Here is a 13,997-nt window from a genome sequence, read left to right as displayed (position 1 = left end):
GAAATTTTGCACATGCTTCCTTTATGCCCAAAAATGCTTTTTTGCATCATCGGTTCGCCATTTTGACTCTAGCCTTACTTTTGAGAAGGGCCTAAGAAAAAATTCCTTAATAATTTTCAAAAAAATATTACTTAGAAACGGTTTGTCCAAACAATTTGGTGTCTTCCTCAAAGTTTTAGGTTATTGTTGGGACTATCTGGAAAACATACACTGTAAAAAAATGTTGTAATTTTTTATGTTCCGAAAATAAAGCTTAAAAATCAATTTTCTCAAAAATCGTATTTTTGATTTTTATTATTTTTTTAAATGTTAAAGAAGACAAAAAATGAAGTCTTTTACACAGTGGGTCAAGATGGAGAAATCATGAACAAAAAAGTTATGATTTAAAAAAAGGTGAATTTTTAAAAATGGTCATAATAAACTTTGGTTAAAAAAGAGCTGATGCAGCTTGGTTGGTATAAAAAAGAGCTGATGCAGCAAAGACACAAGCAAGTGACAAACAAGCAAGTGATAATCAAGTAAAATGTAAAAAATAGCTTAGAACAATGAAGTATAAAATGAACACCATCAACAAAGGTTGTGTGAATGTGTTTTCAAAAAAGTTGTTCAAAAAGTTACCGAAATCTCACGGAAAGTAATATTGCCAAATTAGTTGAACTAGGATTTGCAGATGAAAATCAGCTTAATAAACAATTTAAAATTTGCGATTCGTGTCGTTTACAATTGCCAAAAGAACAGCATTATCAAGCAGTGATGACTTATCAAGTAGTGAAGAGGAAGATGTTTGCATGGAAGAGGAAACAATAGAAGCATCAGCATCAGCAACTTCAATACAGTCAACGGATTACAATTTGAATATTCCTAGTCAGGAGTCATAGGAAGCAACGTCAGCAACTTCAATAGAATCAACGAACTCCAACTTGAATGTTTCTAGTAAGGAGACATTAGAATTTAGGCAATTTCCAAACTGTAATGATAGTAAAAAAAATTGTAAACATTATGAAAATGTAAGAAATCTGTATCAAAATAGGACGCTCCATCATTGTATAAGAACATAAAATGAAATGCATTCAGAAAAAAAAAATCTTTATTTTATCAACTCGAAAAACATCCGAAAACAACCAAAAGTTGTGAATTTTCGGTAAATTTAATTTTAAAATCGCTGTATCTCGGAAACGGTAGCAGTTAGCAAAATTTTCTCGTAGACCTATTTTGTTGCAAATTTTGCGTACTTTCATAAAATCGGGTCGAAAAGCATTCAAAAAGTTTATTTAGACCATATTGAAAAATCTACCTTTTTAAAAAAATCATAACTTTTTTGTCCATGATTTCTCCATCTTGACCCACTAAGCAAAAGACTCCATTTTTTGTCTACTTTAAAATATAAAAAATAAAAAAAAAACGATTTCTGAGAAAATGGACTTTTAAGCTTTATTTTCAAAAAAAAAAAAAATATTACAACATTATTTTACAGTGTATATTTTTTCCAGATAGTCCCAACAATAACCTAAAACTTTGCGGAAGACACCAAACCGATCAGACAAATAGTTTCTGAGTTATTTTTTTTTTGTTAAATTGTTAAGGTTTTTTCTTAGGCCCTTCTAAAAAGTAACGCTAAGGTAAAAATGGCGAACTGATGATGCAAATAGGCATTTTTGGGAATAAAGAAAGCATATGCCAAATTTCAGCAAAATCAAAAAATACAAAAGTAAACCGACATCCGAATTCATATGGAACCGCTCTTAGTTATTCATACCCGGTTCCGGAAACCCGGAACATCCGAAAAGTAAATTTTTAACGCAGTTTAGTATATATAATTCACATCAGTACTATTCGGTTGATGGATATTTTGGCATTTTTTTTTTGTAATAAGGAACCAATCACTGGCGCACATTCCTTGAAAAATTTGGTCTAGTACGGTCCGGTTCCTGAAGTTCTGGAAAGTGGCCAATCTGGACAATTCGGTGAAGTTACTCAAATTTATGCCCCAAAACCAAATGAATTTTGCCCAATACTTTATGATTTTTTATGTTTGGATGTATTTTGCCAAAAGTATGAATGGCTACGCTGGTCCTTTTGGAGCACCGGAATGCCGGTGACTCTTCTATCTCAATTATAGATAAATTACCACCCTGACTTATTTTGATCACCCATAAATGATCTCCGGTGGTCATTCCGGGGTTATTTCGGTGGGCAGAAGAACCAAAGTGGTCATTCATCAAAAATTGAATTAGAGGAGTCACAGGTATTCAAAATCATGAAGATTGAGTCATCGCATGCCATCCGTTCATCCTTTTGGCAAAATACATCCAAACATAAAAAATCGTATAGTATTAGGCTCAATTCATTTGGTTTTGGAGCATAAATCTGAGCAATTTCATCCAATTGTCCAAATTGGCCACCTTCCGGGACTCCAGGAACCGGTTCCGCATGGACCATACTGGACCGAATTTCTCAGGGGATGTGCACCAGTTATTGTATTCTTATTACAGAAAAAATTTATGGCAAAATATCCATCAACCAAACAGCTATATTGTAATAATTGTACTGCCGCAGTACTCCATTGTACTTTTTTGAAGCAATCATTACAAGAACAATGATCTGAAAAAAAAACCTGCACTACTGCAACCCGGAATAACTTCGGAACCATATGACCAATGCCATTTACTGTATCCCATACGAAAACTCAATTTCAATAAAAAAAAAATCAAGACACTCAGGATTTCGACAGCGTTTCTTACTTTTCTCAAACAGTAAACTTATAACATGGTCATTCAACCACTCATCAACTTTTACGTAGGGGAACTTACGTATTATCGGCAGCTTAAGCCGATGCCGTGCTTCTTTTGTAATTTTCTCGGACATCAGCAGACAAATTCCGTGTTTTTCTATTTACATTTATGTGTTGCTCAATCCTCTATCGATTCACACCGACAGACTTGTCGAAATGCTTATGGAAACGTTTTCACAACGCTGCGAACATCCCTTGTCAGTGTGACTATTGTCGGCAGCCTCACTCTCTTCGGCAACTTTCCCATAACAACTGCTGGCGAATCTCTTCGGCAGCTCCAAATCAGTCACATTTTGAGGCGTTCTCATTTGAATTGATGACATCCCCGGCGATATCGTTTGTTTAGTCTCGGAAATCTCGCCAGCGGGAAGCGGGCAGAACAAAGAATCATCTGAATGTTTCCACTGATGTGTTTTGATAGAAAAATACTCTATATTTGGCGTTTGAAATTTGGTTGCCGATAATAGTCGAATGGTGCCGAAGCCGTAAGTCTCCCTATAACAAATTTGATTCGTTTCAAAAAATCTGATGGTTATTCAACTACCTAGTCATGCTCTACTCTAGAGAGACAACAAACAAAATTCACATCTGACTTAGCTGAATGGCAAACTAGCAAAGGTTTAACAAAAACTTTCAAAGGGAGATATAAATATTAAATTTAAATTTTAACAATCTCTTTCCCATGGTAACTCCAGAGTTTCATTGGATTTCGAAAAACTCAAGACAAGCCGAATCAGATCAAAACATCAGTGCAATAGTTACTAGTATATGATTCTATATTTATCAGATTAATTTAATTGTCATCTAACGGTTTCGATCTATTGATGAACAATTAATTTACTACTGAAAAACAACTTTTTTATATTTTAAATTTGAAACATGTAACTCATTTGCAGCATTTTTTGTTCAAGCAATTTTATAGAACGCTTTTTTCATACAGAAATATTCGATCGAAGTCGTTGAAAAGGGAGGGTCAATTCAATCAAACATACATCGAGGAATAATTTCACAAAGGCAAACGATTCCTGTTAGTTTAAGCTTAGTTTTAGAATATTCCAAGATACGAAAAATGTTTTCATAAATTACTTTCTATTAACACAATGCAAGTGAAAGTTTTCCGAGAAAAATGGATATCATCTTAAATTTTCATGTATTTCGAAAATTTGTTCTAAACTGTTCAACATAATAAAGCAACTTTGTATTAATACATGTTTTGGACCCAATGTTTATTAGAACCAAAGTATTCTCACGTTGAATTGTCACGTTTCGGATAAAAAATAAATTTGATATGCATCCTACTGTACTTACCACTGCATCCGAGGGATCGACAATCTGCAGCACACCCAACACTACAATCACTAGCACCGCCCAGGATGCGAGCGGTTTCCGATCACCGAGTCGTCGCATCGTTCGCAAAATCCGTTTGCCCAGGCCCATCCCTTTTGGGCCCGCGGGCTGCAACATCGTAGTTGTAAAATTTCACCCCGAAACGAAATGATAAACTTAAAGCGTTAAAACTGGTTTAATTTCGCTCGCTATGCGCGCTATCAACTTTCGTGTCCCGATGCTTATCCAACCATTTTCCGTTAATTAATTTTCCGTTCTTCACAACTTTTGCTTTTCTCTTCGGTGAGTCCTTACTACTATCACTTAATTTACTCGGAATAAATTGAATCAAAAGAAGGCTCGAAAGTTACTTCGCGTTCTTCGATATCAAGATTTGATGCTTTTTCGAAAGTCCTGTCTCAGGGCAGGGAAGTTCCTGTTCCGGCTATGGCTACGACTACGACGACTGTCGAACGACGAAAAAGCGAGCGACTTGCCGTCCGTCGGGAATCCGATCGACCATCGAATGTTCTGAACGTTCGAAGCAATACTAAATTGCCGCCAAGATGCGAGCTGATTCCATGCTGCATTCGGGGCGATGCGGATGGTCGGTTCTCCGTCGAGTGAGATCGCGATCGCGATGGTTGGGTGGTAGGGATGTCTAATGGCTGAATTCTTATGCTCAGTGTTCAATGTGAATGTAGTTCTTTTGAAAATGTAATATACATTATTTTTAGATGGAATTATTCTGATAAATTGGTCAGTGTTCAGACAGATTTAACCAAACGTATTTGAATCCCCAGGTATTGGAAATATCAAAATACATGTTGTAATAATGGGACTTATCTATTTGATGATACATCTGTATCAAACTAGAATAGAAAAAAAAAATGATGCAACTCTTAAAGCATCTTTAGAACGCAAAAATATCATCTAGTCCGGTCTGTGTGAACACCGACCAACTTGTATTCCAACACAAATAGAAATAGAAACAATAGAAATAGAAATAGAACAGAAACCTCTCTGCATCTCGAACTTAGAGATCTTTTCTATTGGGGTTAGAACACATGCCTCTCACATCGAGGACCTGAAATAATCACGTATAATGTAATTTTTTATTTTTTATTTGAGAAACAAGTACCGTAATCCGGGGTAACATTGATCAACGGGGCAACATTGATTGCAATGATCCTCCTCTTAAATAGTTCAATTCAGCATTATCGATGAAACATTTTCAATGCATGAATGGTGATACTCTTTCTTCTATTCATGAGCTAATAAACATTGAGGTTTTTGCCAAAATTGAGTTGTGTTCATGCGTAAATTTTTCAACTTTTGGAGACAATGATTTTCATGATTATGGATGACATGCTCAAAGAATCATGTCTCGCATGAGTTCTGAAAATTATATGAGCAGAAGAAATGCAGTTATTGCTAAAAATGACAACGCTGAAAACGATCCCGTTGTCATAACTTTCATAACTATGTTCAGTTAAGCATAATATAAAAGTTAGGCCTTCATATTCGGCTTCAAGGGGCTACTTCCACAGGAAACCAACGGATGCTATTCAGGATCAGTGCCATCTTCAATGTGTAAGTACTGGTGCTCTCATTATGATAACAAACAATGAAGGCGCCAGCCCAGAGGTGAAAGATAAACGATTAAGATATAATTTGAAATGAATACGTAAGCATATACAGTTATGATCGATACAGTCACCCCACAGTTATGGATCAACTAAGGGTCATTTTTCAGAACAAAACATGATCAAATACCATAGTGACGTTGTACAAAACAATACCACCTCCCAGGCAATGAAGAATATACTTGTTTTCGAGAATGAAAAGTCGCGATTAGTTACGAAAAAGTGTGATTTTCTATTGAAAACCTTGTCCATCCCACATATCCTTATTATGGATCAAATCGACTCATATTATGGATCAGAGCACTACAACAGCAATTCATCTGCGCGGTAATTTAATGATGGCTTAGTGAAAGTATACGTTTTGGCGTTTATTCCGGAATTGTCTTATTTTTTAATTCATAACTGTGGTATGGTTTTCAATGTGATTATTTTATTATCTATGTGTTACATCAATTAGTTTGATAAAACCTCGTCAACGATGTTACGCTAATTAACTCGGTGCATGGCTGTGTTCGTGTAAATTCGATTTTAGCCCACGCTCTCCAGATTTGGTTGCACCTGTTCAAGCTACCTCAATCGCTGTGCTCTACGCCTTTTTGCACCTACCGGATTCGACGCGACCCAACTAACATTCACTCATTCAACAAACACCATCATGGCAGTTTTATTCAGCATCATGTTTAATAACCTCTTAATAATGTCCATGACCAACCTTTGTTCAGGCGTTGTTCACACAAATTTGGAGAAACTTCAAAGCATGTCGTTGGATACCTACTTTATTTTTATGCTTTAAAATCGTTTTACAGTGTTTATACGACTGGTGTACTTAACAAAGTGGAGATGCAAACAAATAAAAAACATTTTTTTTTATATAAAGTGCTTATATAAATGTAGTGTACACAATTATCACAACCACATTTAAAAATCATCTGGATACTGGAACTCTAGACCTTCCTATCGTCAGCGGTATACCTTGCCATCTGCGCCATCGTAGAATTGATGAATATACCGTCCAATGCAAATTTAAACCTCTCATAGCTGAATAGTAATCATGTTTGAGCTTCTGTTCGACAATGTCTAATCAACACATGGTACGCTAATCAACAACTGAACAAGCATATTATTCAGCTGCTTTTCAGTGCTGATCCATGCTGAGTTCAGTCGGCTATTTTTAGCGCATAGTGAGAAAGTTTATGACAATGTTGGTCAAAAATAAAGTTTATTCACACAAAAAAAATTAGTCTGAAATAATTAATCTAATTTCAAAATAAGTTTTTAGTAGATGAAAAAACCGAATTTAGTACTATACCATTTAATTCCACCAGAGTTTGTATCCTTTGACAGATACGCGTATTTCGACCTCAACTGTAAGGCCGTCTTCAAATACGCGTATCTGTCAAAGGATACAAACTCTAGTGGAATTAAATGGTATAGTGCTAAATTCGGTTTTTTCATCTAGTTACAGGTATTCTACTGAACAGCTCGAAGATTTATTATCAATAAGTTTTAGTTTGTTCAAAACTAGGCTCAAAACTTCAATTTGAATAATTCATTAACCTAAATTAAAATTTATTTATTTTATAAATTAATTCTTCATTAACTTATGATTTTTAATTTGTGTTTTTCATAAACTTATGCATTAAAGAAACAAATATCTGTATGAATATATTTAATTTATTTGAGGGGGTTCTAAGGAATTAAAAAAAAAAGTAATCGAATATCTTGATGAGTGCGATTTTTTTCAGAAATTCAGTTGAAAAGAAATGTCATTTCAAATATAGCTCACCATAGAAATTTCTTGAACCAATTCTGTCAAAGAAATTTCCTCTTAGCTTGTACGGAACAACATCCCGAACAGGTGAAAAAGGCTTAACAATAGCAAATTCACTATAGATAGCTAAAATGAAATTTATTTAATAGATATATAAGATAAAAGATCTGAAAATGCTATCTAAAATTAACTAATAGAACAACATTAACATGTCATATTTAGATTTTGTAAGATTTGACCAATAGCTGCGAGCTATTCTTTAGATCTGCGAACATCAAATTTTGCTTTGGTTCGGAAGCTCCACAAAGAAAATGTTTATATTATCTTTAGATCTTTTATCTCTTATATCAATCTAGCCAACATCACGTTTTGTTTGTCAGTACTTCGCTCCTACTCGGAATACTTAGGTAAAATATTTTTTTTGTTTTTCAAAATAATCCTATACTTCTGGAGGCTGACCATGTTTATTTTCTGAATAGCTATTTGCATCTGATATTTTTTTAATATTAGTAATTTTAACTTTGAAATGCATTCGGAACTCAACACGAATTTCGAATATTTTGTCCATTTTTAGAAAATTTAGAAAAAATGTGATTTATTTTGCAAGGCTTATTTATTGCTGAACAATGTGTTTATTAATCGTCATTTTGCCCTTTTTTGGAGGCTGATAAATCGAAGCTGAACTAAGATTTTATAAAATACTTATTAAGCTCTTAATCATATTTATGTTAAATATGTGGAAATAGCTGAAGTGCGAAGCAAGTGAAACGTTAGCTCGTTTTGTGAATATCCTTTTATACATATACATTCGTTTGGTGGAATATTGGATTTTAAATAGGACGAAACATATCTTGTTCAGCACATTAGTAAAACGATCTTGACAAGTTGAGTGAGTATCTTTGGAAACGTTTAATAAGTGGTGATTCAACTTTTGTTCATTCCAATGCATAACGCTGAACATTAACATTCGGGCAAAATTTTTATTCAGCTGTCATTACCATTATTAAACAACAATTAAACATGCATGCTTATTTGTGGCTCTGAATTGTTGTGAATATTGTTCACCACATTTTCATTTCTTTTTTCTTGTTTATCTTGGTCCAATCGCTTAACAAAGTGGAGATGCAAATATAAATTTACGCTTATATTGAGCTGTTCGGTTATCGAATCCGCATGGTTATTAAATTAATTAACTCATTACGCGTGGTAAAGATGGATAAATTATGGGTGAAATTATGAAAAATATACGATAGGCAAACAGTTTCAACACTAAATAAATCGCACTCGCTCTTCCCGCGTGTGTAGTCAACATGAGATGGATGGATATGGGTTATGAAAGGGGTCCGCGTGGTCGGTAGGGATTTGAATTCTAAACTTGTAACCAACTCAGTTATTGGGTCACCAAGTGGCTCGGTAGCTTAGTTGGTAAAGCGCTCGTCTAGCATACAAGAATCCTGGGTTCAAATCCCAGCCGAGCACGTGGATTTTTTTCATAATTTCACCCATAATTTGTCCATCTTTACCACGCGTAATGAGTTAATTAATTTGGAGATGCAAAGGTAAACACGGTCTCAAAAAAGCAAAGAATACACACTATGCTTGCTTCCCCCAATCCTACCTGACTGCAAGGGCGTGGCCGTCGCCATTATTGTTCCTGTATAAATAGAGGCACTGAATTACCCGACTAGAGGCATATAACAAAAATATAATAAAATTTGATCAATATATGATATACATATCATATTGTAATATAATTCTGTTAGACACAGATATCCACAGAAAAAATAGAACATAAATATAACATAATATGTTATATATATTTTGAACATGTTTCTATCAGTTTATTTTCAACAATTTTATAATTAAATCAAATACCTAGCAGTGCATTAATAATATAATAAATAAGTTATAACATTTGAAAATTCACCTTTTTCTGTTTTTTTTTCTGGACTTGTTCGGTTTTAAGTTTTTGGTTTTTCATTTACAAAGCCAGATATATTTAAATGTATGTTTTTAATAATCATTCTTCATTGTTCCAACATTTACATAACATATATCTATATCTTTGATTATCATATCATGAAACCTTTTGTTAAATGTTAACTATCTGACAATGGAAATGAGTTACTTTGTTTTCATTTGGGGAGAATGAAAGAAAAATCTCTCGGATTTGTAAAACCTTCTAAGCGTTAACAGTATATTATGGTCTTTATTTAACTATTGACTAATTTCAAGTGAATAATATTACACTTATTGCTTCACAATCCCAATTTCAAAACACTTGATTTATAGCAAAACATACATTTTTTCTGTCTATTGTTCAAAATATCATGTTTTATTAGAATTTTCATATTATCGACCAAAAACTTGTAAGTAACTGAACTACTCCGTATATTACACAGTATTATAATTTTGGTACATTGTATTAAAAATTATAACTGGATTTGCTATGGTTTTGATAGATTTAAAACTCATTTTGTTATATAAATCATGTATCTTTTTGTTATAATTTTAGTTATTTTAACAACATCCTGCATCATAATTGTAACAAGCTATGATTGATAGAATCTTTATATCTTTATATCATATGGTGATATAATTCTGTTATGTACCCATGGTCGGGTATGCACCTTGAAGAAGATTATGGCCAATCCCAGCCGAACTTTTAGTTGATTCTTTGTGCATCTTCACTAAGTTCGGTAAATCGTGGAATAGCAACCATTGATATATGTAGGTAGTGGGTTGTTCAGTTATGGGTTCATTAAATCTTTAAAAACATTCGGAATGGAAAATGCCTGTGAACTCGATTGGTAAAAGCCCCATTGAATGGCAGTCAAGCCACGGGATATGAGGATTTCATAAAATTCACCTAATAATTCTCAAAAAAATATATCATATAGAAACGAATCCCAAATTTCTCCAGGCATCTCGCAAGTATTCCTGCTAGTAATCAGACAGGAATTCTCCTAGAAAATGGCCACGGATTCATGTAGAGATTTTTCCAGGATTTGATGTTGATTTTCCCTTTAGGTAATTTGTAGTCTTCAATAAGTTTTTTTTAGAAACTCCTCCAGCTAATTTATCAAATTGATTATTTTAAACATAGAAGGCATCAAGTCATAAGTTATCCTTAAACTATTCCCATGATATTTTTTCTGAATTCCACCTAATATTTCTTAGGGAGTTCAACAATACATCAAGTTTTCCACAAGATAACTTCAAATAATTCCTCATGAATTGATTCAGGAATTACACTTTAGATTCCTTCACAAATTATTCAAGGATGTTGTGAATGTATTCCAAGGATCGATTCAAGCTTTTTCCATAGACTCTTTGGAACTTCTTCTAACATTTTTTATGTATGTTTTCTAAAGCATTACTCATGGTATTTCGCTGAGGCTCTGCCAAAACAATTCCATAAATTCTGTAAAAAAAAATCTTTCACCAAGATCACCAATACTCCTACATATATTTATCATATAAGAATTTATTCACGGATTTCTTTAGAAACTTCTCTAAAATAGTCAGGATAAATTCTTCAGGAACTTTTTTTTAAGACTTCCCAAAAAGGTAATTTAAAAGAATTCCCCCTGAGTTTCATACACAGATTTCTTATGCCATTCCTCCTATGAATACTCAAGAAATTTTTTCAGGAACTTCTCCAAGGACCTGTCTATATCAAGATGAAGTCCTGAAAAAAATATGAAACAATTTAAAATGCATATGTGTTTGAATTTTTGGAGAAATCATTAGAAAAATCATTAGATTTTTTTAGTGAAACTAAAGGATTAATTCTTGGGCGAATCAATTCTTAAAGTACTCGACTATTGAAAGATTCCAAAATCTCACTAACAATTATCGAAAAACTTTGAAAAGGAGGATTTTGCAGGAAGGATTTTAAAAATATCTGAGAAAACTCTTTGAAACACTGCCTAGAGAACTTTTTGCGGGAATCGTGCAGAATGCTCGGAAATATATACAACAGCAATAGGGTCCTAAAGCCTTGTCCCAATTTTAGTGCCAAACGCTTAAGAGTAGGCCAAAAACATATGTCTACTCAATATTTAAATGTTTTTCTTTGTGGTTTGCTTTCGACTGTAATTCACCAAAGTTTTTCGTTTACTTAAGTCCAAAAAACATTTTTTTAGCTTTCTTTAGATTTTGTCACACCCCTTGCCCTAAACTCAAGTTTTGGGTGTATTTTGTTTTCCATGTCCCTTCCGAAATGTCAGATAGGAACAACCCCAGTGTTAAAACCTGAGAGTTGAAACTAAAAGCCTTGTGGTGTTTTTGTCGATTGAGCGAACGTCAAACATGATCAAAAGTGTCAAGGTTCATTTATGGACCAAAATTTTAAATTAAAGTTTATATATGATATAAACGATATTTGAGCGGAAAAAATTGCTTGTTATTAAATAAAAACAAGATTTCATTAAACATTTTAGGATCCTATTCCTACACAAATTAAAATTATGGGAGGTACTCTGCAAACTTCTTCAAGCTCACAAGGTATTTCTGGAGAAATTTGTATGATTGTATCCAAACTATTTAAAATAAGAATCATGAAGAATGCTTTAATCAATTTCTCGGGAAATCCTTGACTAAGACAATGCGATATTTGGAGATATTCGTCGAAAAATTCTTCTCTTCGCAGTTTCTGGTTAAATTTCTCAGAATGATCAAAAACATTCAATTTGGTGTAAATTATGAAAAAGCTATAGGTTCTTGGAGGAGTTCTAAGCGATATTCTTAGACCATTGTTTGGTCTAAAGTTAATTTTCATCAAGAATATATAAAATAAGGAATTTGAAATTTTTTAGAAATTTAGAATTTTTGAAGTTATTCATAAATTTCAAGCAATTACTGGAGTTTACTCAGGAATAAAAGAGAAACTAAGGGGGGGGGGTTGGTCTACGGCCTTCCTCTGCCCTCCTCTGGCTACGCCCATGACTCTAGCTGACTGCTGACTTCTCTACGAATGCTGGATCAGAATCGCCAGGCTATGTCGGATTCGGATCGCACAATTGATTTATAACCAGATGCAATGGCATGCGGGCAAGCTTCCAAAAATAATACTGAAAAGAGCTACTTTTCAGAACCGAGTAGCACTTTTCAGCAGCTGCTAGCAAAAGAATTCCGTTATGTTGTTCTTTTTTTTGATGAAAAGTTGTTTGATTTGCAACGGAGTTGCGAAATAGTTATTTACACAACAAGTTGCAAAATTATGATTTTTTCAACACGAGTTGTACATTTATCCAACGAGGCTCGCATAGTTGGATAAATTCAACGAGTGCTGAAAAAATCTAGTTTTGCAACGAGTTACATACTAGTAGTTTACGCAACAAGTTGCAGAATGATGATTTTTGCAGTACGAGTCGTACATTTATCCAACGAGGCTATCCGAGTTGAATAATTATGACGAGTGCTGTAAAACTCGAGTTCCGCAACGAGTTGCGTACAAAATTGTTTGCAATTTCGTGGAAGACCAATTGAAGGCATTGCGCGTTTCTTTCACCACTAGACTATCGCAGAAGTTTTTACTAGTGCGGAAACACTAATAAAAGTGCGTAATTGCATCAAATCCGGTAGGTGTCTTCGGAGGACTTATTCTTCACAAATCAAAGAATAAGTGCTTTGAAGACACCAACAGAGTTCAATGCAATCCCGCACTTTTATTAACCCTTTCGCACTTAAGAGACCGCACTTCGCAGTCCAGTGGTGAAACAAAAATTGTTGTGTAATTCATTGAGCAACTCAAAACAGTTGTGTAATGAGAATGCGTTGCGTAATGAATCATTACACCACTAGTGTTAGTTGCGTAATGACTATTACCACATTGTACAGTTCAGTGCAGAAAAGTAGGCCGTTTTATGACAGATTGACGTGATGAAACAGCCTATTGCAATGATAAATTGCAAAAAATGTTGTATGCTATTACGAAAAATGCCGTTTCAACTGTATTAACTCTATTAGCACAAACGTATTTCGAAAGTACCCACGTGATCATCCTTTGGTAATATCGGCTCAGATTCTTCAACCAAGTAGGCTGTGGCACAAGAGCATGTTGTACTTCACGGCATAAAAATTAACAAGGCAGGCTCTCTACTGAAGTAAATATCAAGTTTGATTGTATACAAAAGTGTTCTGTCCATATCTCTGTGATTGCACGTCCAATTGAAACTCTTTAAGCCGCATTCGAAAGGCAAAGAGTTATTCTTACTTCGTATGTTTTTTTCCAAAAACATTTTTTGAATTTTGTATACTAAATTTTTATTCAAAATTGTGACACTTTTCAAAAAACACATTGAAAAATCATACCTAATTTCCTCAGCATTGGGTCGACCATAATTTTAAATCAAAGTGTCATTAGAATTGTAATCTTAGGGGGAGATCCCCCAGTGCCGGACAGCACCCAATACCGGACAAAGTCGAAACATTGAGAAATCATGGTCCAATCAAGATG

The 13,997-nt window shown here is 34.1% G+C and overlaps 1 protein-coding gene across 1 annotated transcript in view; it reads right to left on the bottom strand.

The window, feature by feature from the left end:
- The window catches only part of LOC110676862 (collagen alpha-1(IV) chain), a 199,147-nt gene extending 194,480 nt beyond the window's left edge, over window positions 1-4,667 (bottom strand). Inside the window, exon 1 of the mRNA XM_021846305.1 lies at window positions 4,100-4,667. Coding sequence (XP_021701997.1) covers window positions 4,100-4,255 — 156 coding nt within the window. The 5' untranslated portion in view covers window positions 4,256-4,667. The remainder of the gene's footprint in view (window positions 1-4,099) is intronic.
- Between the last annotated feature and the right edge of the window lie 9,330 nt (window positions 4,668-13,997).

The sequence above is a fragment of the Aedes aegypti genome, chromosome 2 (assembly GCF_002204515.2).
Source record: "Aedes aegypti strain LVP_AGWG chromosome 2, AaegL5.0 Primary Assembly, whole genome shotgun sequence".
In the NCBI taxonomy this organism is placed as follows: domain Eukaryota; kingdom Metazoa; phylum Arthropoda; class Insecta; order Diptera; family Culicidae; genus Aedes; species Aedes aegypti.
This window is presented reverse-complemented; position numbering and strand designations above follow the sequence as displayed.